General features: G+C 43.4%; 1 protein-coding gene across 4 annotated transcripts in view; it reads right to left on the bottom strand.

Annotated features, from left to right (window-relative positions):
• Positions 1-27035, bottom strand: part of glra1 (glycine receptor, alpha 1) — a 126337-nt gene that overhangs the window by 28440 nt on the left and 70862 nt on the right. For all 4 annotated transcript variants that reach the window (XM_085471687.1, XM_085471695.1, XM_085471672.1 and 1 more), the window contains 3 exons: positions 24214-24296; positions 22749-22886; positions 1630-1844 (listed from right to left, as the gene is read on the bottom strand). In XM_085471687.1, the coding sequence (XP_085327813.1) occupies positions 1630-1844; positions 22749-22886; positions 24214-24296 (436 nt within the window). The remainder of the gene's footprint in view (positions 1-1629; positions 1845-22748; positions 22887-24213; positions 24297-27035) is intronic.

Here is a 27035-nt window from a genome sequence, read left to right as displayed (position 1 = left end):
GTGTGTGTGTGTGTGTGTGTCTGCTATCAATCGCACACAGAACACTGTGAGAACACTCACAGAACACTGTGTGTCTGTGTGTGTGTGTGAGAGAGGGAGCAGCATGCCCACCTAAGCTCAGCTGTGTTGTGTGATCATTATTGTGACAGCTGAACTGCAGAGGAATCATGGTTCACTTGTTCAATTTTTAGAGCGCATGAAGCACCTAATGTCAACAGAGTGTGTATATGTGTGTGTGTGTGTGTGTGTGTGTGTGTGTGTGTGTGTGTGTGTGTGTGTGTGTGTGTGTTTGTGTTGGGGATTACAGCTTTCCTGGACGTAATTATACAATCCTACTAGCTCACGCAGACCCTGACCATTTTTTCACTTTAATCTGAAAATCCCTGACAGTAAAAGATTCCTCTCGCTTTCTAAAACATATTGTCTCCATTTTTGTCTCCTTGAACCTTCTTTGTTAAAGGTCTTTTTTTAAATTCTTCCTTCTTTCATCCCTCCATCTGTCTGCCTCTCGACTTCCCTCCACTCTGTCTCTAATTTGTCAGGGAAAAGGAAATTTTTCTTTCCCTCCCATTGATTTATCTTTTCCCTTCATTCCAACTTTTCTTCAATTAATTCCTCTCTGTCTACATCGTCTTTGTCACTGCCTCTGTCATTTATGTCCCTTAATTATCAGAAAAAGCTGTAGGCCTTCCTTCCAACAGGGATGAAAAGACATCTGTCATTAAACGGCACGTCATGCATACAAATTCTTCCTGCCGTTGCTTCATATTTTACTTTGTTTTGGTGTTTTTGGGGGTGTGACGGATGAAAAACAATATCTGTAAAGGTAAAAGTCAACAGATGTGAAAATAAGCTTACGGATAAACTATCAGCTCAAACCTGAAAGTTCATCACAGGAATAAGATGATTTTGTTTCTGTCTTTATACAGAGTTAAGTACTGAAGAAGAAGCAGTAGAATATTAGCTTATTATAAACACTGGACTGGAACATAAAAGGCATAAAATAGCTAATTCTGTGATTATCCTGCGGCTTTCTTGTATGTCATCATTACAAGCTATCATATGAATAAAATTCTTGATATAGGAGTTTTATGGTTTTTTTTAAAATGTTTTTATTTATTATTATTTTTATGTATTTTTGCAGTTTTTAGGAAAAAAAAAAATTAATGACACAGAGGTCTCAAAAAATCACACAACCCTGTGAAATGTTACCGGGTTAAGGAATACAAACCTTTAAAGTGGCTCCGTTCTGCTGTTTCTTATTTCCTGTCTGCTGTTCCAGTTTCCAATAATGAGCCAAAACCTCAAGCGTTACAGTTTCTTTCTACTCGTACCTCTGTATGACGTCTATATGATATTATTGTATTCTCAGGCACCTGGCTATGAGTGTAAAAGCTGCACCCTCCTGCTGTTAATACCTTCCATATGGAAGGGGAAGACAATCAGATGGAAGGTCATTGTAAGGGGGAGGAGCTAAAACAGCTTGTTTCAGACAAGCACTGAGAAAGGATTATTTTAAACTGTGAATCATGCAAAGCTGCTCTCTAAGAGTCCAGGAATAAATGAATTAGAAATAAGGTATGTTCATGAAGTCCAAGCAGACTACAATAACGAGTGATTTGTCCTCACCTTGGGCAGAGACGCTCTTGAACCGGAGCTCTGCGTGGTCATGGTCAGCACGGTGGTGATGCCCAGGCCCACCCGGGCGGGCGCGGCGTCCATGTTGATCCAGAAGGAAACCCAGGACAATATGACTATGAGCAGAGAGGGGATGTACATCTGGATCAGGTAGTAACCCATCTGACGCTCCAGGTGGAAACGAGCCTCGATACAGGTGAATTTACCTGGGAGGTGGGGGACAAAGAAGTGTCTTTGATGAGGTCGGAGTTTGTGGGCGAAGAGATATGAGACAACAGAGAGAGCAGAAGATATGAGAAAGGACAGCAGTTTCTTTGGGCTCGTCCTGTCGAATGAGAAGAAAGAGAAGGGTGAGGGTGACAAATGTCCTGTTACTGCTGCTTTGAGTGAGCACACCAGCTTATTTACTATTAACACATTCTTGTCTCAGCTGATCACATACTAACACATCAAAACCCACTGGTGTTGTATTTTATAGAACTGTGTGGACCCTTTAGCTTGTGCTGTTGATGTGCAGGGCGCATGCAGGAAAGATGCCAGGGTGGTCAGGGAAGTCTAATCTTAAAAGTAGAAATACTGTCTGTCTCCCGAATCCAAACTGGAAGCTGGTTCCACACAAGAGGGGCCTGAAAACTGAAGGCTCTGCCTCCCATTCTACTTTTAAATACTCTAGGAACAACAAGTAAGCCTGCAGTGTGAGAGCAAAGTGATGGTAAATGGACTGGTTCTCATATAGCACTTTTCTACTCTTCTGAGCACTCAAAGCGCTTCACACAACTTGCATTATGCATTCACCCATTCACACAAGCACATTGTTCTAAGTGCTTTCTAAGTAACATTCACACACATTCATACTCTGATGGATGCATCAGAGAGCAATTTGGGGTTAATGCAGACTAGGGGAAGCCAGGAATCGAACCTCGAATCTTTCGATCAATAGATGACCTGCTCTACCGCCTGAGCTACAGCCACCCCTTGGTCAAATGGAGTGATATGGTACTATAAGGTCATTAAGATAACATGGGGCCTGATTATTAAGTACACCCTCTCGCAACACTAATCATCTTCGTTATCGTCGTGAAGAGTCCTGCAACCTTGTCTCGTGTATTCTACTTCAGTGTGTTTCAGAGGGACGAGGTGGGTTGCAAAGTAGCTTGCAGATGGGCAGTGCATGGTGCAGTTTAAACATCGGAGTCATCAGGGATTATGGAATTAAGGGATTAACTTTAAGTTCTGTGTCAATAACAGAGAGAAAACCCGAAGAATCACCAAATTAACCACAAGCCCTGAGTTCAGTTTCAGAGCAAGAGATGGTGGTCACAGATCATGGCATGTAAAAGTAACAGTGCCCATTTTTGCTGTTCTTATCTTTAGCGTTTTTTAAAGCAACTGGTTTGGTTTTTAATGAGATGGCTTACGACACGCATAAGATTTTCTCTCCACAGCTTTATATTCATGGAGCCAGTCATTTTGTGTCGGTAGGTGTTCCATTATCACACGGAAATCTCATTTGGAGAATGATTGAACTAAAGCACACAGCGCTGATTCCAGGAAAAAGAAACGACGCTGGTCAATGTTTAAACAAAAGCAAAATGTTCTTTCATCAGTTTCCCAGAGGCAGTGCGGTTCCATTATCACCGAAGAGTGTTACTGAATTCTCGATTATCTTCATTTGAAAGGGCACATTAAACATTGGCAAAGGCACATCTCCTTGAAGAACAGGTGGAAATGATGAGACGGAGGGTAAATTAAAAGAACAACAAGCACAGATTGGAGGAAGCAAGGAAACAAGAGCGAGGGGGAGAGTAAGAGAAGGAAGGAAGGAGCTCTCAGACTGAAAAAAGGATGAGCCACAGAGACGATGCTGACGTCTTTGAGACAAAATGTCATCTTCCTTCAGCGCTCATGCTAAGCCAAAGCAGAAAATCAGAGAGACGTACGGGGGCTCGCCAAATATCAAAGGAAGCCAAACATGTGGCACATCTGAAAACAAACCCAGGAGGAGGTTTGGGATTCAGCCTGCCACTCACAGAGTGTGAAGAGGAGCGAATCATTTCCATCTTCACAGCACAGCAGCGTTTTTCATCACTCTAAGAGGACAAAGTGCACAGTTTATTTTAGTCCAAGAAAGAGAAGATGAGGCATTGTGTTTAACACACGAATCCATCAGCAGCTAAACACAACCAGGAATAATCAGGTTTATCAAAACCAGCAGCTCAATAAAAATATTCAAAATATCCTGTTTACAGTCCAAGTTAAACAGGTGAGTTCTGTCCCTCTGCAGGTGTCGTGACGAAAGAAATTATCTATAAAGACAAAAACAGCATCAGGCTGTAAACATGCTTATTTCTGCTGCAAAGGTTCAACATGGGAGTCTATGGAGACTGACTCACTGCTGGAGCCTCTAGTGGACAGTAGAGGAATTGCAGCTGCTGGCTTCATTTCCAGCCCTGGAGGTCACCTCTGGAGTTTAAAGTGTAAAGAAAAGATGCTCTGAAAGTATCTGGTGACCTGAGCCAAGCTTCATATCAGCTGCACTGAAGACACATCTGTTATAACGGCTGCATCAGCGTTGTGCTCATCTTTACATGAGCTTTATGTCCTGCAGCGTCCTGCTACTTTTGGCTGTTCAGTTTTATTTTAGAAAAGGCTAAAGTGGTCAGCTGAAACCCGACAACTGTATGACAGAGGAGGGAAAGCACTAATTATTTAACTACGGGGAGTAACGGTGTGTACTCTCAGACGGTTCCACTCCAAACGAAGATGGCTCCATTGAGACGTTTGCATTTTCTTCTCTGTACATCTGTCTAAATGCTGACTGAAGCAGGCCAGTTTGCTGGATTGTTGGTTTTGGAAAAGTACATCTGTGAATAACTCCCACAATCATGACCAACTCTGTTATTCCCCAACAGGCACAAGCACTCTGCCTTTTTTCACTCATTCAGGAAGCTCGGAGTTGGACACATCTTCATAAATCAGTGATCAAACAGTCACGTCCATCTTATCCATCTGAGTGTTTCTCCGGCACGCTTGTTGTGTCTGTGTAGAAAAATGAATTTATTTGTCTTTGTCGAAACGTAGGACCGTGAACTGGATGTTTTTGTCCTACATCTCCTCACAAAGCAGCACTTTAACTTGACTTTGTTGCCTTCTTAAGTCAGCGCACTACATGCAGTGTGCTGTTAAAAGCCCGCTGATGCGTTTCCCTTGTTGTACCTGCCAGAAGCACTGCTCATCCTTTTGAGGGGAAGCTCTGGATGTTTATGCTCACAGCATGCTGCCGTGAAAAGGGAGTGCAGAGATTAGGAAGAACGGAGTCAGGACCTACTTCTCCTAATCCCTTTGCTCATGCTGTACTACACTGCACAGCAGTACAAATACACACTGTGCTTTAGTTTTAGGCACTTTAGATTTTTAGATACTTATCCGAATTCATTCAGCAGCATCACTGTGGTCTCGAACATAGAGCCCGACAGAAAGAAGCTTCTGCAGACACAAGAAAAGGTGTAAATCCTACAGCAGATGGCGAGACCCCCCACAGAGGCCTGATCTCAAAAATCACAGAGTCAGTCTGGTTTTACATGAGACAGTCATTCATCTTTTTCTGTTTACAGGATGCAGTCTGGAGTTTATTTGGAATAAATAAAAAAGTATTCATGACATTATTTCTGACATCATCCATACTTTGCACAAACCTGGAAGCAAACACCCTTAAAAGTTGAGAAATTTTGGTCTCGGTTCCTGTTTGTGTTTTTTATCCTGGTTATATTTTCACTCAGTTATCTGACGCGTATTGCTTTGTTCCAGAAAAAGATGCGGTCCACTCTCACTGTAGATCCTAGATGAACACTGCATTCGTTTCTACTGTTCGTGAGAGCAAACTACATTTTCTGGGTTTGACATTGACGGAGTCTCGGGAAGAAGAAGGTGTGTCCAGATGAAACATCATCAGAACTGATTTGACAGATGTGACATGACAAACCTCTTATTGTAAGTTCATCATAACAATTCTTAAATGAAATGTTTGAAATCAACAGCAAAACTGTGCAGCTGCTGTTTTTGTGGTTTCCTGCAGTAAAAACTGACTCCAACAAACAGGATCATTGAGACCAGTTATCTGTCCAATCCTGTCAAAACTGGCTCACAGTGAGTCTGCTGCACTTGTATCTCATTCTTTTGGTCACAGCAGCATAGCTGCACAGCTTTACTTCCACACTCGGCTCTCTCTTCACCACAGCAGACCAGTACAGCCAGTCCACATCACCACATCACCACATCACTGCACGAGATTTGGGAATATTTTATCATCTGAAAAGTGTCTTTGCTTGTAAACACATACAGAGACATCATCTAATATCAGTTTGAATGCCTCTGTGATACCTTACCGACACCTGAAGTTAGCTAATTAAACATTTTTGTTAGCACAACTTGTAAATCAAATGTAAAGGTTTATTTTCTGTGGTGATGTGGACTGGTTGTACTGGTGTGCTGTGGTGAAGCTGAGTGTGAAACTAAAGCCTTAATGGTTAATCTGCTGTCCTCACATGCTACCATGAGCTCTGGGTAGATACACCCTCCGTAGGGTATCTGCTGCTTCTCCACACTGACCAGGATGCCTTGTCTCTGCCATGAGGTGTTTCAGGATGTCCTAGTGCTGTGCTCCTCTGCTAAGTCTACTGCCCCTTTGACCCGGACCCAGATCAGCAGGAGAAGATGGATGGATAAGTAATGGTATGCTAAGCATTATGCCACGCCAGGGTCCTAACAGTGATAGCTGTAATGCTTTGGTTTTCATCTCTGGATGACAGTAAATGGTAAACAGGCTGGTTGTTATATATGGTCTGTTAAAGGTTAAACATTATTTTCAAATCTGAAATTCTAGCATTTAAAATGCAGACTGCAGTGGGTTTATTTGCATTGCAGCACTGTAGCAACAGTAACCGTGTCCCTCTGCCTCTCTGTAATGTAATGAGCACACTGGGTCTCATAATAAACCACAGAGAGCGAGATGGCCGAAGATCCATTTAATCAAAGACGATCAATGCACGGTGGCCTCATCAGTTAGAGTTAACCCTAAAAGACTGGAGAGAGGAGGAGTGAAAGGAGGGAGTGACCGAGGAGAAGAAGGATGTCAAGTGGAAAGTCGGAGAAACTTGAGGATAGAGCGAGAGGAGAGAGGGATGAGGAGGAGTGGAAGATACAAGAGGGAAGGAGAGAATGACGACAGCAGGAGGAGGAGGGGGGTGAACTTGATTTATAGCTGTGATACACTTCAGAGCTTTTAAGTGCTGTCCATATTTTCTATCTGATAAGAAGATTGAAATTATTCAGCCAGGCCCATATCTCACTGTGTGGAAGATGTGTGTGTCTCTGCTGTACTTAACACTGTACATGAACTCACACCATTCATGTGTGTGTGTTTAAATCTGTAAATTCACTCATCCCCTGCAACAGAGGTGGCATGTATGTAGGTTTACATGTTTCTGTATTACGTCACACTCCGTCTTCTCGGCCTGACTGAGAATCAGAGACACACCAACAAAGAAGAACCAGCACGCCCGCTCTTTAAATATTTCAAAACTCGTATTGATCACAAAACCAACCTGTAACCTGTTTTAAACACCTGCTCAGAACTCATTCTGATTGGCTCGCATTTCCTTAACTGCGCTCTACCTGCTTCGCTGTCTCCTGTCTGCCTCTATAAACTGCAAATGTGGAAATATCAAAAGTGAAAATGCATTGTTCCTGAACAGTGAAGGCAATTTAACGGTGAAGACAGCTATGCTAAAGGAGAAGATTCTGTCAGGTCCTCGTTCAGAGTTTTAGTTTTAGGAATGTTTGCTATGATAAACAGCCAGATTCATTCAGCCACAGCTGAAGCTGCGAGGGAAGACGCGCAGAGCGACGTGGCAGCGACGCACCTGTAAAGAGTCAAACTAACCACTCTCAACTTTGTGGCAAGTTATTAATATTATTATTATCATTACTGTTATCATTAAATCCTGTATTGAAACAGGTCATCTCACTGAGATGGAGATCTCTTTTTCAAGACAGACATGCACAAAAACCAGAGGTGGGGAGAGTAGCCAAAAATTGTACTGTAAGTAAATGTAACTGAGTAAATGTAATTATATACTACCCACCTCTCTCTAAAAGCCACACAAACACCGAGACTTCCTGTTTATAGAGGAAAGAGTGACGAGTAAAAGCAGACAGCTCAGTTGCTAAAACGTGTTACAGTAGTATAAAACAAGCAACGTAAAACGTGACTCTTCTTCAGTATCGACCCGAGCACTGCTAATAATCAACATCCAGTTACAGTTCAAGTCTTAAGCTCCATGGACAGAGCCCAGACCTCCAGCACACCTTTTACTTCACCCAGTTGTAAATGTGAAGGTTTACCGATTTTCACATTTGATGTGACCTTGATGTGTCTTACAGTCCGTCTTACAAACAATCTTTAAACTATGAGCCAGGAACACATCTTCAAACATTGATTTGAACTGTACAGATTTTGAGGCGCATAACCAGGACGTTGTTCCACACACTGAAACCTGCTCAGCTTGTGTTTTAATGACAGCCGCTGCCGGTGGGGACAAAGGTCTCACAGGTAGGAAGGGTTAAAGTAACGAGCTCGAGTCTTTCAGCTCGTCAGCCTGCTGCTTTGTTGGGCTGACTCGCTCTTGTTCTTGTTCCTTCGCTCGTTGGTTCAGGCACTATAAATACCTGGTTAGGCTTCGGTTAGTTTGGTTTAAAACACGCCCCTTAACAACAGTAACCCTGTTCTTCTACTGATGCTGTAAAGCAGGAAGGACACGGGCTGGGTCAATGAGCCAGGCCAGCACTAATTGACACCCCCGGGATGAGATGAAGCTGTGTGTCCACACATCTCAGGTTGTACTGAAAAAATAATATGAGGTGCTTGCTTGTGTGTTGCATTACTTAATTTATACAAAAACAACATTTAATGAAAAACAAGGAGCACGAACCTGGAGAGCTAATGAAACTGAGACGATTGTACAGATGTGTAAGGTTAAAACATCAGTTTTAGACACCGGATGTACCGAGTAGGGTTGCCAACCGTCCCTTAAAAAACGGAATCGTCCCGTATTTAGAAACAAAAGTACACGTCCCGTATTGAGCTAATAAGGGATGCACTTTGTCCCGTAATACAGTGAGAATCAAAAGTAGTCTATAAATGTTAATGGAATTAATGCTTTGTTTGAAAACATAATTCCCAGCCCCTCTCCTGCTTTGTGACCAATGAGCTGACAGCACACTCATGACAATTCGAGTATGACAATTCAGATTACCGCTCATCTCATTGGTCGAGGAAAGGTCGCTTACGGAGAAAATACCGGAAGACAACAGATGACCACAACAACAAGCATGGCCAACAGGGAAACAAACGCCGACACTGCGGTGCAAGTCTCGGACGACAGTACACCTAAAGCTGGGCAGACACTGTGCCATTTTTTTCAGTATTCAGTTCCTGCTCAAACTGCACGATTGACTTGCAGGGGTTAGAAGTTGGTAGGTCACGATGCAGGGTCTCACACTATACCGCCCGATGCTCTGATGCGACCTGAGTGCTCACACTGTGCCAACATAAAATTAAGGTTATAACAGAAAATCTGTCGCTCTCCCTCCCTCTCTGTCTTTCACTCACACAGACACGCACACCACCAACATCAACTTTGCTAAATTGCTAATGAAAAACATTGATCAGGCAGCTGTGATTGAGCAGCAATGTAAATCCAACTATTTTCACGGTTGTTGTGGTCGTGATCATTTTGTGAGGCCACATCGAAAAGGCTCGGATGAGCTTTCCAAAGTTCTACAAGTTGTGCCTCCATCGCTTGTGTCCAGATCACACGCTGCACAGCCGTGCTGCAACGTCTTTCTCACCGACGTCTACGTGTTTGCGCGTGAGCAGTGTGAGCACCCTCACGAGCGATTGATGATCGGGAGCTGCTCGAGGTGTTAATCGCTTCTCGTTACCCCACGTATACTACACGATGCACGATGAAGGCCAAAATCGGGCCGATCACCAAATCGGTTGCACGACTCAAAAATCGGCTCAAAATGGGCCAAAAATCGCACAGTGTGAGCCCAGCATTAGAGCAGCAATGTTTGTTCCCCTCAGAGAAAGAAAAAAAAAGGCTGCAAAAGTACAGGGAGGAATGGGAAAAGGAAAACACCTGGCTGGAAAAGGTCACCATAACACCTATAAAGCGCACTGCACTGTGTGCCGGCGCACTTTTTCCATAGGCATGCTTCTAATGGTGGGCACATAAAGAACATGAGGGGCGTGAAAGCTCGGGGAACCCTTAACCAATTTCTTGTCCACCAGGCCACGGCAGAAGCAGATATGGTATGTAAACACTGGTTTGTTTTTTTTAAACCCTCTGGTTAAGGTTAATATGGGCGTGTGCGGTGAATATCAGCGCTGTGGGAGCCAAGTTAAGATAGTTCATATGTTTTAGTATTTATATTTCGCTGTTGTTAAGCTTGTTTGTGTAATTAATAATTTTAGGAAATAGATGCATGTTTATGGTGGAACTAGGTTACGTAGTACCATGAATACATGTGCCTTAAAGACTCGTGTTTATAGTAACGGATGTATGCAAATTAGTGCATGCGGTGCGGGAGGGGGGAGAGAGAGAGAAAAGGAGTTAACACGGCATAAGCTATACGGGGCAGCAGGGTAGAACAGAGCCACACGGTTTTCCTACCGTAGTAGGTTATTTTGTTGAGGACAAGTTAAACCTGACCACTCCTGTAAGATGCAAAAACTGTGGAATAAATTTTTTGTTACATCTTTTCACATCGGAGTCCCGTGGAGTTCTTTTTCCTCTTCAAACTGACGTACGCGAGTGAATCACGGGAAAACTGGTCTCACGGCTGTTTTGTGGTTTGAACACAAATGTTAAAGAGGTGCTCCAGCAAATGCCGGAGGAGGATTTAACTAAAGACCAGGAAAATTGGTTTGAACCTAAGGCTGATTCCTTTAAGGCTTTTGCTGAGACAGCTTCGGCTTGGATTGACAAGATGGCCATGCGCGCTGTGGAGGCTGAAAAATGCAATGAAGATGTGGATCCATCTGACAGCATATCTAATGCATCTGTCTCAAAACGCAGTGATAAGGCATTGTCAGAACGCGGCTCCTGCGCTTCGTCATCGGTGTCGTCCACACGCATGAAGGCAGAGGTGGAGCGAGCTACCTTATTGATTAAGGCATCGTCTTTAAGACAGAAACGCTTGCTGGAGGAAAGGGAGGCTAAGCTCCAAGCTGAAAAGGAGGAGCTAGAAATACAAACAGCTCTTGCAGCAAATGAGGCAAAGATCAAGATCTTATCGGAATACGAAAGTCGTGCATCCAAGGCATCCAGTCGCGTATCCACTCGGGATGGAATGAACTCCTACGTGGCATCACATAAGGTTGGAGATTTATTTACTTCACAGCAGTCAAATAGCCCATCCCCCACACGAGAAAGACAAGCGCAGAAGAAGAACATTCTCCAAAACGCACAGCAAACACACACTGTTACCTCCCAGCCATCGCAGACACCAAGTGCTCTACAGGATGTGGTCGAAGCGCTAACTAAGCAACAGAAGTTAGCTACGTTGCCCCCGCAGAACATTTCTGTGTTTAAAGGGGACCCATTAGAGTATCGGCTGTTCATGCGAGCTTTTGAACATGGTGTGGAGGACAGAACAGAGAGCGACAAGGATCGATTGTACTACATGGAACAATACACAAGTGGGCAACCACGAGAATTGATACGGAGTTGTCTTCATATGGAACCTACACATGGATATCAAACGGCTAAGAGACTGTTGGAAGAGCACTTTGGAAATGCCTACAAGATATCAGTGGCATACATTCACAAGGCTCTTAACTGGCCAACCATCAAGTCAGATGATGGAGAGGCTCTGCATGCTTTCGGCCTCTATCTTACTGGATGTCGTAATGCAATGATGGATGTGGAGTACATGGAGGAGTTGGATAACACGGCCAACATGCGTGCTATCGTTTCCAAGCTTCCGTACAAGCTGAGAGAAAGGTGGAGAACATATGCTTGTGGGGTCTTAGACAAGGCAAAACGCAGAGTCACATTTGCAGATCTGGTGGAGTTTGTCAATAAGCAGGCCAAAGAAGTTTTGCATCCATTGTTCGGTGATATAAAGGACAGCACATTAAAGGTCCAAGTTAGAGGGCAAGTGGATGAGAGGTTGCAAAGGAGAAGTGGAAACAGAAAAGGATTCACTGCAGCTGCAACTATCACCACTACACAGGACGTACCCTCTAAAGAAAGGAACAAGGTCAGCGGGAAGCAGGTGTGTGCATTTTCCAAACCCTGTCTTTTCTGTCGTGGTGAAGAGCACACCATGGAACAGTGCAAGAGGATGAAGAAGTCACTTCATAAGGAAAAGATTGACTTCATGCGAACTAAAGGACTATGCTTCAGCTGTCTTAAGCAGGGACACATGAGTGGTTCGTGCCAAGAAAAGGCAAGTTGTCAGGTTTGTGCACAACCGCACCCCACAGTGTTACACATGAAGACTAAGCCCAGTGCTACAAGCAAAAGGGTAGCTTCTGAAGTGGAATCATTAGAAAGAGAAGACCAAACAGAGTCAATCGTGAATGGATTTGTTGAAATGGAAGCACCTGCTCACGCTGCAGAGAAAACAGAGCACATTTTGGCAATAGTTCCAGTACAAGTGAAACCTAAAAGAGGACAAAAGGTGACACACACTTATGCTTTTCTGGACCCTGGCAGTACTGCCTGCTTTTGTACTGAAGAGTTAATGCATGAGCTTAACTTGTCTGGCAGAAAGACAAAGATTTTGCTGAAAACAATGGGAGAGGAAAAGGTCGTCAGTAGCCACATTGTGTCTGGGTTGGAAATAAGCAGCTTAGACAGCAATGACTTCTTTGAGTTGCCAGAGATGTACAGTCACAGTGACATTCCTGCTTCTGCCGACAATGCTCCTTCTCAAGACTACGTGAACAGGTGGACCTATCTTCAGCAGGTGTCTATACCTAGGATTGAAGCAAAGATTGGACTGCTAATCGGGGCTAATGCACCTAAAGCTGTTGAACCTTGGCAAGTTATAGCCAGCGAGAATGGCGGTCCATATGCTGTGAAGACAAGGCTCGGTTGGACCATCAGCGAACCCCTCCAAGGAAGCAGTTCACAAAAGGCACCATGCGGACTGATTCAGGTTGCAGCAAACCGAATATCAGTTAGCAAACTGGATGAACTCTGGGACCAGCAGTTTAAAAGTGACTTCCCTGAGCGTGAAAGAAACGAGAAACAGGAAATGTCAAGAGAGGATTTGCAGTTTCTGGAGATAGCGACAGAGTCAGCTACTAATGTGGACGGACACTACAGCATCGCTCTGCCATTGCGGAACAAGTGCATTAAGATGCCCAACAACCGCAAAGTGGCTGAGCAACGTGCGTTACACCTAAAGCGGAAGTTGGAGAGGAATACTTCATTCCACGCAGAGTACTCGGCTTTCATGAGTAACGTCATAACCAACGGTTACGCAGTGAAAGTGCCAGAACAGGACCTTGATCGTGACGATGGAAAGGTTTGGTACCTACCGCACCACGGAGTTTACCATCCCAAGAAACACAAGCTTCGAGTGGTCTTTGACTGTGGAGCATCGTACAAAGGCACCACCTTAAATGATCAGCTGTTACAAGGACCAAATCTTACCAGTACCCTTCTTGGGGTAATTATCCGGTTCAGACAAGAGGAAGTGGTCATCATGGCAGATGTGGAAGCAATGTTCCACCAAGTAAAGGTGCCTGATGAGGATTCTGACCTTCTTCGGTTCCTGTGGTGGACATCTGGTGACATTACTCAGAATATGGTGGAGTACAAGATGGTGGTTCACATTTTTGGTGCAACTTCGTCACCAAGCTGCGCCAGCTTTGCTCTGCGCAAATGTGCTGAAGACAACCGAGATCCAGCCAACAGCCAAGCGGTTGACACAGTCCTGCACAACTTCTATGTGGACGACTGTTTGAAGGCTGTGAGCTCAGAAGAGGAAGCCATACAGTTATACCACACTCTTAGAGCTGTATGTCAGAGGGGTGGATTCAGGCTCACAAAATGGATAAGCAATAGCAGAGCAGTTCTGTCTGCTATTCCAGAAGAAGAAAGGGCATCGGAGGTTAAAGATCTCGATCTGGATCAGGACACACTCCCCATTGAGAGAGCGCTGGGAGTCCAATGGTGTATTCAATCTGACAGCTTCAGGTTCAAGATTGTAATGCCAGACAAGGCACCCACTCGGAGGAACCTTCTGTCCACTGTGAGTTCTGTCTACGACCCACTGGGTATCTTGTCACCAGTCACGCTTCAAGCAAAGAAGATTCTGCAAGAGCTTTGCAGGAGAAAGATTGGCTGGGATGTCATCATACCTGCAGACCTAGCTCACAAGTGGCACAAGTGGAAGACCCAGCTCCGCCAGCTAGGGAACATAAGCGTTCCAAGATGTTTTAAACCTGTGGGCTTTGGAGAGTCAGTATACAATCAGCTGCAACACTTTGCTGATGCCAGTGAAGAGGGCTACGGTACAGTAAGCTACTTGCTACAGAGGAACAGCCGTAACGAAGTCCACTGCGCATTCATGTTGGGAAAGGCAAGAGTGGCCCACTTAAGCCCATTACAGTTCCCCGCATGGAACTTACCGCAGCAACCATGGCAGCACGCATAGACAGGGTTCTGACGTCTGAATTGCAGCTTCCGCTCCAACCATCTGTATTTTGGTCAGATAGTACCACGGTACTCAAGTATATCAGCAATCAAACAAGTAGATTCCGTACCTTTGTTGCTAACCGTGTGGATGCAATCTTGAAATGCTCCAGTCCAGAGCAATGGAGGTATATCAACACCTCACTGAATCCTGCCGACTTTGCATCTAGGGGGCTCCGAGCAGAGAGCTTCATGCAATCCCACACATGGTTACAGGGGCCGGATTTTCTCACCAAACCCATGGAAGAGTGGCCAGAAGAGGTGCACCCAGTTGAAGGCCTGACTACAGATGACCCAGAGGTAAAGGGTAACCTGGTGTGTGCTAGTACAATCAAGGAATGTGAAGATGTAGTGCTGGAGTTCCTGCACTACTTCTCATCCTGGTTTAAACTTAAAAGGGCAGTGGCATGGATGCTTAAAGTCAAGAGCATTCTGCTGCAATTGTGTCGCAAAAGGAAGGAGTTGTGTGCTGTTAAAACACAACCTGAAGTCGAGAGGGATATGGAAGGTTTCAAGGACAGCCTGTTTCAAGGGGACACCAACAAGCTAACGGTAGAGAACCTTGCGAAGGCTGAAGAAGCAATCATTCGCTACTGTCAGAGAAAGACATTTCCTAAGGAGATCAGCGCACTTTCTAAAGGTCAGGGGGTGAAGAGGACTAGTAGTCTTTTCAAACTGAGTCCAGTACTTGAACAAGGCATCCTTAGGGTCGGAGGGCGACTCAGCAGAGCAGCACTACCCGAGGAGGCTAAGCGGCCAGCAATCCTGAGCAAGGATCTTCACGTCACGAAGCTTATCCTCAGAGAAATACATGAGAACTTGGCTCATAGTGGTCGCAATCATGTTATCTCCAAGTTGAGAACAAAGTTTTGGGTACCCGGTGCCAACTCTGCAGTACGAAAAATACTCGCTAGGTGTATTGCCTGTCGGCGTGAGCATGGAGTTGCAGGACAGCAGCAAATGGCCGACCTACCCCGAGACAGAGTTCTGCCAGATGACCCTCCATTTACTAACTGCGGAGTGGACTACTTTGGTCCGTTCGAGATCAAACGTGGTCGAAGTACGGTGAAGAGGTATGGAGTCATTTTCACCTGCCTAACCACTCGTGCAATACACTTGGAGATGGCAGCCTCGCTGGACACAGATTCCTTCATCCATGCTCTCCGTCGCTTCATAGCCAGACGAGGCCAGATAAAGACCCTTCGTTCTGACAATGGAACTAACTTCATTGGTGCAGAGCGTGAACTTAAGAGAGCCATTGCTGAATGGAATGTGTCCAAAATTGAAGACCACCTAAAACAACAAGGCATTCAGTGGATGTTCAACCCTCCCTCAGGACCCCATCATGGAGGGGTCTGGGAGAGATTGATCAAGTCAGTGAAGAAAATCCTAAACGTTACCTTGAGGCTGCAGACACTGGATGAAGAGAGCCTGCATACACTTCTGTGTGAGGCGGAGGCCATTATTAACAGTCGGCCAATAACCAAAGCGTCCAGTGATCCAAATGATCTGGAAGTACTCACTCCCAATCACCTGTTGCTGCTCAGGAACAAACCATCTCTTCCTCCCGGACTGTTCGACAGGCAAGATCTCTACGCAAGAAGAAGATGGAGGCAAGTGCAATACATGTCGGAAATATTCTGGAAACGATGGGCAAGGGAATATTTACCACAACTTCAAGAGAGGCAAAGGTGGACCCGTCCATCTCGCAACTTTTTGGTTGGAGACATTGTGCTTATTGTTGACGATACAGCCCCACGCAACTCTTGGATTACAGGGAAAGTAATCCATGCTATCTCAGACAAGGCAGGAATGGTGCGGCAGGTTAGGATCAAAACCAAGACGAGTGTACTGGACAGGCCCATTACGAAGATTTGCCTTCTGCAGGAATCGGACTGAAGTAATCAACTGCAGAGACTGAAGTTTGTGTACCTTGGCTCCACAAGTGTACTTTGGTAATTGTGTAATAGGGTCACAATTAGGGGCCGGTATGTGGGAGCCAAGTTAAGATAGTTCATATGTTTTAGTATTTATATTTCGCTGTTGTTAAGCTTGTTTGTGTAATTAATAATTTTAGGAAATAGATGCATGTTTATGGTGGAACTAGGTTACGTAGTACCATGAATACATGTGCCTTAAAGACTCGTGTTTATAGTAACGGATGTATGCAAATTAGTGCATGCGGTGCGGGAGGGGGGAGAGAGAGAGAAAAGGAGTTAACACGGCATAAGCTATACGGGGCAGCAGGGTAGAACAGAGCCACACGGTTTTCCTACCGTAGTAGGTTATTTTGTTGAGGACAAGTTAAACCTGACCACTCCTGTAAGATGCAAAAACTGTGGAATAAATTTTTTGTTACATCTTTTCACATCGGAGTCCCGTGGAGTTCTTTTTCCTCTTCAAACTGACGTACGCGAGTGAATCACGGGAAAACTGGTCTCACGGCTTACACAAGCGCTATGTGGCCAGAAGTGTGATAATATCATTTATTTTGTGTAATAAACAACTGCAAGGATAGATGATTACAACAAATAGATCACTAATACATAAAAGTAATACATAGATGAATAATGATGATGAGTTAAGATGCGTAATCATGGGAACAAGCAGGTTTACAAACAGGAGCAGCTGATTAGCATTAGAAAAGCTGAAATAATACCTCAACTGAAGCCAATTGTACTAAATGCACTATATGTGCACAGTTACAAGAATATTTTTCGTTCTATTGCTTTCTATTAATTTATATAATTTTAAGTTAAGCAGGACGGAGTTCTTTTAAAGAAAGATTTACTTATATTCTCAAAAGGTAAGCATGACAGGCTTCTGTGTAAGAAAGAGACCTGTTTTACTCTGTTAATGTTGTCATTTTGAGCTAAAAAATAAATGGCTAAATGATCATTTGTTTCCCATATGGTCATATCACAAAGAATATGCATCTGCTTAAATCAAATTCAAGTCAAATGGTTAAAAAATAATTTCACACACAAAAAAAAAAGAGCTACCACACTGGGAAGGATGAAGACAACTGGGTTGCCCGGCCCTGGCCACGAGGTGTCCCTTATTTATTTTTCAGGGAGTTGGCAACCCTAGTACCGAGCCACTTTCAGCAGGAGACGAAGTGGAATATGGACAGCCTGACGGCGGGGATTCTTCATGTCGATGTCAATTAAGAACCAGGTGAAGGCTGAGAGAAGCCACTCTGCAGGCGTTAGGCTATTAACAGCTACCTCACGAAAGAGTACCACGAACGTATTGTTAGCCAGAAACAAAGTGCCCTGCAATGCAGCAGAAAGTGTAATTAGTATTTCAAACAGGGCTTTTTATGTGTGTGCTGGAGTGGACGGAGGGAGGGGGGAGCTCCCTCGCTCCTGGAGTCACAATAGACTGCAGCTAATAAATCTGAGGAACAATGACACCTTAATTCCCTCTTAATGCTTGATTGGGAAGACGCGACGCAAACACACGCCAACACACGCTCGTGGCAGCACGCACGCGAGCGCAGGCAGAGATTGTTACAGAGGAGATAGAGAGGAGGGAGGGCGGGGCAGAATGTTGTCCTTGAGCAATTCACGTGAAAATGCAGACGCGAGCTGCACAGGTGCAGAGAGGCTCCACACAGAGCTTTTTAGCTAATTGTTTTGGTAGTGCCACGTTCAGCCTTACTACTCGCCAACCACTGGGGGTGTGGCTAAAACGCTGGCTCACCTAAAGCATCTTCATGGAGGCAGGAAATCTGTTCAGAATTTTTAAGGAAGCCCGAATAATTGTTGAAGTCTGCTGTTGGTCTCTGCTGTACTAACATGAAATGCCCCTCTGAGCCTCTCTCCAGTAAAATGGACTCAGATGAATCTGAGTATGAGAAGTGCTGTTTCTCTGTGCTCTGGGTTTAATCTTTAGTCCTTAAAGCTTTCTTTGAGTCTTTGAATTAAATATTGATACTGACGATCCATTAACTGTGCGGACGATGTATGACGCTTTTAAATGCACTCAGAATTTCAAACTGTTTGAAATACAGTTTAAAAAAAATTAAACAGTGGAGGAATTAGTTATTAATCACCTCTGACTCTCTCCCACACCGTGTCTTGGTGTGTCTTCCTCCTCTCAACCCCGAGTACGTGTGCTTATTTAAATTTGTGATTAAAGAAAGAAATAAGTTACAGCAGATTAGCGATGCTACCCTCCTTAAAAAGAAACAAGTTTTTGGGTTCTAGGTCTTTGTAGTTTTATATTTGGGGTTATGTTGGGATTAGGGTTCTATGCTGTGGGTTATATTCCCACTATTTCTTTTGTGTTATGTGTTGTGTTTACTTCCTGATAAAGATGCTTGACATAAGTGTCTTATGGTGCTTTCAGTTGTCAGCTTCAGTTATTCCATATTTAAAAAATATTTAACAGTGACAATGAGACGGAGATGGGACAAACGAAAGTCTCCCAAAAGCTAAGACAAGGAAATGTAACGGAGTGTTTGTAGCGCTCGGCTTCACTCTGACTTTGTATATTTGAGAAGGGCTGAATTTGAGTTTTGGGGATCTGTACTTGAATTTATTGATTGATTTTGTTTAATTTTATTTTTCAGAATAAAAGTTGGTTCAAGTTGGTCAAAAAAATGTTTTACAGTTTAAATAAGGATTTATTTTATTTGAGACAAATGAATGCACTTTAAAATGTAGTAGTAGTTTAGAGAGTTGCAGTACTACTGCATGTACTATGTTTTAGGTTAATCTATATTTCTTTCTTTTTTTTTCTTTAAAAAAGGACATCTTTAAAAGATGGACTTATAATAACAATTTTATAGACAAATTATATTATTTATGGTTGCGGGGCGAGTTGGGGGGCGTGAAATGTTTTCTTCTTCCTAAGGGGGGCGTAACAGGAAATATTTGAGAAGCACGGAGTTATGGAGGTCCTTGCATTCCTCTGTGTTCTCAGTCTGTTCCTCTAGCCTTGTCTCTGTATCGTGGCTCTCTTCCTGTTTTATTTCGGTGACTGCTGTTCTCTGTGTGTTGTCTTTACCTCACCTGTGCCCTCGCTGTCTGAGATCAGTGTGTTGTCCCTCCTGAGTGTGAGTTTTCCCTGATCCTCCTTGTTCTGGGTTTCCTGCTCTACAAATGCTCATTTTTAAGTTCATCACTGTTTCCTGAATCCTCCACTCTCTGCCTGCCAGCACAGCCAGTTTATAACAGCAAGTTATGTTGATTCTGGTGTAAATTTTTTCTGCTCTCTTTCATCAATAGTTCACTTTAAAAAAGACTCTAACTTCAGTTTACTGAAATATGATTCTATCAGTATTTGATGTCCACACTGCAGCTGAACCACTTTTTTTTATCTACAGTGATTCGGGAAAGATCCTGGAAACAGCTGATATGTATTCATGTACCAAAGCTGTGGATTATCATCACTTCATTGTCTTTGTGTGTGTGTGTATGAGGAAGAGTGCGTGTGTGTGTGTGGGTGTGTGTGTGGGTGTGTGCAGAGTTGTGTCAAGGCTTTTCGTCTGGAGGAGGATCATTCATCTCCTGAGTGTCGACAGCAGATGTCAACCTCTGTGTGAGTGATGCCTCTGAATGGAAACTAATCAGCCTGCTACACACACACACACACACACACCCACACAGAAATGGACCTGTCACGTTTGTGTTTTTGTTGAATTATGTGTCCCTCAGATTGTGACTCACGGTCTTTGTGTTGCTTCGGTGAGAACAGCAGTAAAGGGCAGCTGGATTCTGATATACTGTCTGACATAGAAGTAAAAGTACGTAAATGATTATTCAGTTATTATACGGAGGAATTTGTTTGTCATTCTGATCGTTCTTCTTTATCATTTAGACCCAAAATACAAATGCTGAATTGTGATTCCTCCACCCTCAGCTCCACGATGCCCCATCAATGCGCCCCCTCACACCTCACATACTCTTCAACCTCTAATGTTTCTGTTTAATCTAAGTTATCATTATTATTATTATAGCTATGTATGCTTTTCTATTTTAGGCTGCTGGCTCATGCAGATAATACAGATTTATATTTTTATATTTGGTGTTTTTTCTGGAGTGTAAGGATCGTGGGCTCGCTGTGTGGACCGGACAGATGGTTTTCAGCCACGCTTGGAGGACCTGGAGGGAGAAACGGAGCGTGGCAGCCGCCCCCGTCCTCCATCGTCTCCAGCAGCTCCTCTGTGGTTTCTCTTCTTCGGGATTTCGTTGTATTTGATTTTTTGGCTTCGTGATTTCGTGTTTCTCTCGCTGCCTGCTCAGTGCTGTCACTGTCTGTGTCTGTTTATTTTGTTTGATGCTCGATGACTGAAAAGCACTTTGGGTCACCTCCTCATGTTTTCATGTGCGCTGTAAAAACGTTACCTGACGTCTTGTCCACGTGCACGATCGGCGTTGTGTCGATTCAACGTTCTCTTCCTGTTTATCTTTTCCTATTTAGTATTTCCCTCTTTATATTTTTGCACATGATGCTTTTTAATTTCACAGTTTTCTGGTTATGAAACCAGACGAAATATTTAAATCCAACCCCCCCGTCATTTCAAACTAGCTCTGCTGCCTACAGTGTTTTCCCTTCACTGAGGGCTTCATGACACCAGGAAAACAAACTTTCAGTCCACTTATTTCCATATTTCACAGAATATAATAAAAGTGAAGACCTGTCTCTGACTCATGCAAGATTTCTGCACATTTCTCCTGTTTACATGATTTTAGAATATCTCTCTCAGTAAATTGTGAGATATCACCCCCTCCTTCCTGAACCAGAGACAAACAGAAAGAAGGAGGAGGAACCAGACAAAGAAACCGAGGAAGGCTGACGCGTAGCGAGGAGGAGTGAGAAACCATAAAATTCAACCTGAAGCTTGAGGCAGGTTTGGTCCTCAAAACTGAAAATATCCAAGTCAACTTCATCACATTTCCGATGCACACAGCATTACAGCAGTTTGATGTTAAGGTAGCTCAGAGAAGCACATTTTACCTGCAGCTGGTAACCGAAATCATTAGCGGTGCTCCCGCTGAGCTAAGCTCGGTATTTCACCGAGCAACGGAGAGAGAGTATCAGAATGCAACTGTTTGGCGTAACGTCTCAGGAAAGCTGGGATAGCGATCAGTTAACCTCCTGCTGATTAAATACAATTATTTGCTTTTCCAAAAGCTTTGAGTTGGAACCAAGAAGATCACCTGAATATGTAAAAAAAATCTATCAGTGCATGAACAGAAAATGGATTCTGAGGCAACAGGAGGAGAATAAAAAGATCTCTTTGCTTATAATATCAGCATCACAGCCCAGCTCTGAGGTTTTATCCCATTGTTCTCATGGAAACTGAAATGTTTAAGTAATCGTTGATATTGATGAATAGTTCTCTCTGTGTTAGCCCTGCCATCGACCCTGAATTAGATAAGTGGAAGAAAAAAGATTCTGTATTTGTTTGGGTTGTTCTGGCTGTGCAGAGCAAAGGATCATGGGTATGCAGCCTATGAAGATGTCCCATCGCATTAGTGGATCGCTGATTCTGTCCGGGGAACCTGAGTGGCTCAGACGAGTTCAATTCAATTTTATTTATACAGCACCAAATCACAACAACAGTCGCCTCAAAGCGCTTTGTATTGTAAGGCAGACCCTACAATAATGCATACAGAGAAAAACCCCACAATCATATGACCCCCTATGAGCAAGCACTTTGGCAACAGAGGAAAGGAAAAACTCCCTTTTAACAGGAAGAAAACTCAGAAGAATCCCCCCGCAGCCTACGCCTATGCAGCATAACTAAGGGAGGATTCAGGGTCACCTGATCCAGTCCTAACTATATGCTTTAGCAAAAAGAAAAGTCTTAAAAGTAGAGATAGTGTCTGTCTCCTTAATCCAAACTGGAAGCTGGTTCCACAGAACAGGGGCCTGAAAACTGAAGGCTCTCCCTCCTCTTCTACTTTTAAATACTCTAGGAACAACAAGTAAGCCTGCAGTGTGAGAGTGAAGAGCTCTAATGGGGTACTATAAGGTCATTAAGATAAGATGGCTTCACGCCACTACAGAGATGCTGTATGTATGCGGTCCTTTCTGGCTGCACCGTAGCTCCGCTAACGAACCAACCGCAGCACAAACGAGCATATTCCTGGCTACTCCATGTGTTTCTCACTCCACCTGTAACATGAAGAACTGTGCATAAAGCCAAGCCACATCATTTTTATGAACCCAACCAAGGAATGAATATGAGAGAAAACAGCATCTAAAAGTGAAGATGAAGACTAGGGGCAGGTCTCCAGGTTCAGACCTCTTTATACTAACCTTCCTCCTACAACAAGCAGTAAAAAAGTTTGGTGAACATCATTCTGCATCAGTTTCTCTCACCTGTGTTGTAGTGCTTGGTGCAGTAGCGCAGGTCCTTCTCTTCTTTCAGAATGAACTGAGGTAGTGTCAGCCCGTCGGCAACCTGCACGGCCCCCTTCTTGTCCCATTCGAATATTAGGTCGTTCATGGTGTAGCCGACTGGAGGAGGGAGCAATGAGCGGGAGGTTAGACTATTTCATCACTGCAGAGGTCAGTTCTCATCCTCTGAGGAGGAACTGGACCTCTCTGTATCTGGCAGGGGTGCAAAGTCACACCCTGCAGTTTTAGTGGATAAAAGGCCAGTTCAGCACAACAATCACAATCTGTATTGGCAATAAAATCCACTGAAGTAGTGAGGGAGAAAGCCTGAGCTCAGTGTTTGGGAAACTTTAAAGGCTTCTGTGTTTTCAACTAAAGAAGCAAAAGAATGGAAGGAAGAAAGAAAATAGGACGTAAGGAAGAGAAGGCGAAGAAAGGAAAGAGGACAGAGGGAACACAAAAAGGAAGAAAATCAAGCAAAAAAGACCAAAGCAGCACTCTGGGAGGCTGTGGAGTTTAAATGATGGTACTGAAAATCCCACCAGTAGCAGCCTGAACATGGACACAGGCAGGATGGATCCATGCTTTAAACTTGTCAGACCAGGAAACATTTCTCTAGTTTCTGTTGTCCGGGTTTGAGAGTCTGTGTTAGCCATAGACTCAGTTTCCTCTTCTTACTGACAGCAGTGACACTGGTGTGGTCGTCTGCTGCTGGAGCCCATCTGCTTCAAGGTTCAGAGATGGTCTTCTGCAGACTTTGGTTGTAGCGAGTGGTTATTGGAGTTATTGCTGCCTTCCTATCTAAGCAGTCTGTCCATCTTCCTCTGACCTTAGCGAGTCATTTCCTCCCACAGAGCTGCTGCTGGCTGATTATTTCCTCTGAGCTCAGAGATGGTTGGAGATCAGTGTGTGAAACACTCAGACCAACAACCATGCCACATTCTTTCTTCATCATTCTGATGCTCAGTCTGAACTTCAGCAGCTCGTCTTCACCGCTGAGCTGCTGCCGTGTGATTGGCTGATTATATTAATGAACATTAATGAACAGGTGTGCCTAATAAAGTGTCTGGGGAGTGTAAATATCAGTAATATATACAGGGAATTACTTTATGCCTTAAAACTAACTGGTGGCTTAACTAGTAAATGTGTTATTTATAAACAGCGGTAAAAAGCGACTTTATGATGTTTTGGTGTCCGTTTCACAAACTCAGAGACGACTGCATTGTTCTGTCTTTGATTTACGATCACTGACCCTCTGCAGATGTACTTCACACTCGCTACTGGGATTCCTCTCACGTCTGCTCAACAATAAGACCACAAGAAAAATCTATACCATATCTCTCACTCTGCCAGCTGTTGTTACTGATCGAATGATGTGTGTGTCTGTGTGCGTGTGTGTGTGTGTGTGTGTGTGTGTGTGTGTGTGTGTGTGCGTGTAATTGCTCACAGCTCTCCAGCTGCATGATGCAGGTCTGGACGTCCATTGGAAAGTTCTTCAGATCCATGGGGCAGGCCAGGACCAGCGTTATTCTGCAAACACACACACACACACACACACACACACACACACACGCACACACACACACTTTTACAGTAAGAGGATTACCTCGGGTTTTATCAGATCGCCACATCGACACCTCAGAAGGTTTGAAATTTCAGACTGAAATAATCATCAGTGGAAAAACTGATTAAATGAATCATTATTAGTTTACAAAAGATAAACAACTTTGTTTATGCTAAGATAAAAGCAGCAGAAATAATAAATGAGCTCTGCAGAGACGATAGAAAATTCACTTCATTTGAGCCAAACCAATTAAAGCATCAAACACATGAAAGTGTGAATGAACTGAAAGCCAGAGCAATTAGTTCTTTAATTGATTACCAACTGCAACAAGTTTGATACGTGATCCAATCAATAAATTCATTTAGTAAGCATAAATGAGAAACGCAAGTTTTCCCTCCTGTGTGGGAACGTCATTCATTTCGACTGGAGATGAAAGTAGCTGAGCTCGTCTGAAGCTCCTTCCTCTGGATTTAACGGAGCAGCACAGCATTAAAAACAGCGTCTGATGACGGGTGCCATTTTCAGGTTTTTCATATGAAACTATTTAAACACAAACGTGTTTTTATGTCACTGACAATGAATTTTGATGACAATTGCAAATCGGTCTGCAGAAAGGGTCACTGGCGCCTTTACTGCCAAAGGAAACTTTCCACACTCCCTGAACAATTTGAACTTTGTTTTATCCTTCTTTTATTGAGTCTACTTTATCTTTTTGTTTGGTGGCATGGTTCACTGAATAACTCACTGAATAGGCGTCTATTTAATGACTGCACCACGTTCCTCTCGTCTCCCTGAGCACACACTCGGCAGTTTACTATGACACCTTCCTGCTGCCTCAAACTGAGCTGGAGTACCGACTGTGGATTAATCCAGACTGGAAATAATCCCCAACAAACAGTCTCTCACCTTCAGTTTGAAGAATATTTAAATAAATGCGACTTGTTATGACTGAATAGGAGAGAAGAAGTTCTGGGCTCACAAAATAAAGTACACATGTACCTTTGTGGTTTGCATGTTTTGGAGACTAGTCTCAAACTTCTCCTGACAGTATGGAACTTTAATGTAAAGGTTAAATGAATGTTAATTAAAAAACTATGCTATTAGGTCCAATAATTAGCAGTAGGAGGCTGATTTGTGTAGATTGGTCATGCAGACAATACTGACAGTATTTTCAAGCCTTTCAAGTTAAATCTTTACTCAAAAAGCCATCTCTAGACCCAGCAGTCTTAGCTAATTATAAAACAGCTAACAGATCATCTGCAGAGGAATGGCTTATTTGAAGAGTTTCAGTCAGGTTTCAGAGCTCATCACAGCACAGAAACAGCTTTAGTGAAGGTTACAAATGATCTTCTTATGGCCTCTGACAGTGGACTCATCTCTGTGCTTGTCCTGCTAGACCTTAGTGCAGCATTCGATACTGTCGATACTGACCATAATATCCTATTAGAGCGATTAGAACATGCTGTAGGTATTACAGGTACTGTGCTGCAGTGGTTTGTATCATATCTATCTAATAGACTCCAGTTTGTTCATGTAAATGGAGAGTCCTCTTCACACACTGAGGTTAATTATGGAGTTCCACAGGGTTCAGTGCTAGGACCAATTCTGTTTACATCATACATGCTTCCCTTAGGCAGCATCATTAGAAGACATAGCATACATTTTCACTGCTATGTAGATGACACCCAGCTCTATCTGTCCATGAAGCCAGATAACACACACCAATTAGTTAAACTGCAGGAATGTCTTAAAGACATAAAGAGCTGGATGGCCGCTAACTTTCTGCTTCTTAATTCAGATAAAACTGAGGTTATTGTATTCGGCCCTGAAAATCTTAGAAATATGGTATCTAACCAGATTCTTACTCTGGATGGCATTACCTTGGCCTCCAGTAACACTGTGAGGAACCTTGGAGTCATTTTTGACCAAGACATGTCCTTCAACGCACATATTAAACAAATATGTAAGACTGCTTTCTTCCATTTGTGCAACATCTCTAAAGTTAGAAATATCCTGTCTCAGAGTGACGCTGAAAAACTAGTTCATGCATTTATTACTTCCAGGCTGGACTACTGTAATTCATTGTTATCAGGATGTCCAAAAAACTCACTGAAAAGCCTTCAGCTAATCCAAAATGCTGCAGCAAGAGTCCTGACAGGGACTAGAAAGAGAGAGCATATTTCTCCTGTTTTGGCTTCCCTTCATTGGCTTCCTGTTAAATCCAGAATTGAATTCAAAATCCTGCTCCTCACATACAAGGTCTTAAATAATCAGGCCCCATCTTATCTTAATGACCTGGTAGTACCATATCACCCTATTAGAGCACTTCACTCTCGCACTGCAGGCTTACTTGTTTAGAGTATTTAAAAGTAGAATGGGAGGCAGAGCATCTCTGGAAATAGTCTGTTTTTCCCAGAAATGAATGTAAAAAGCAATTTTATAAGTAAAAAGAACCATTAGTGAAATTAAACATGCAATTCCATCCATCAGCTAAAATAAAACTTGTTTGAGGATTTTTTTAATGAGAGAAGCTGTTGAAAAATCTACTCCTTGGAATTATAGACTGAACTCAATACAGTCTATCACTATTACAATCCACTGTTTCAGTCTTTCAAGTAATTGATAAATTGGCAGACTGTCAAAAATGACAAATAACAGTTTTGCTAATTTCACTTAATCTTAACCTCAAAACTCGGAGCACGTAC

Source organism: Copadichromis virginalis, linkage group LG2, assembly GCF_057382275.1.
Source record: "Copadichromis virginalis isolate Kocher_CV1m ecotype Utaka linkage group LG2, C_Virginalis_male_GT1.1, whole genome shotgun sequence".
NCBI classification, from domain to species: domain Eukaryota; kingdom Metazoa; phylum Chordata; class Actinopteri; order Cichliformes; family Cichlidae; genus Copadichromis; species Copadichromis virginalis.
Note: the sequence above shows the minus strand (reverse complement) of the source record. Positions and strands in the feature narration are given on the sequence as shown.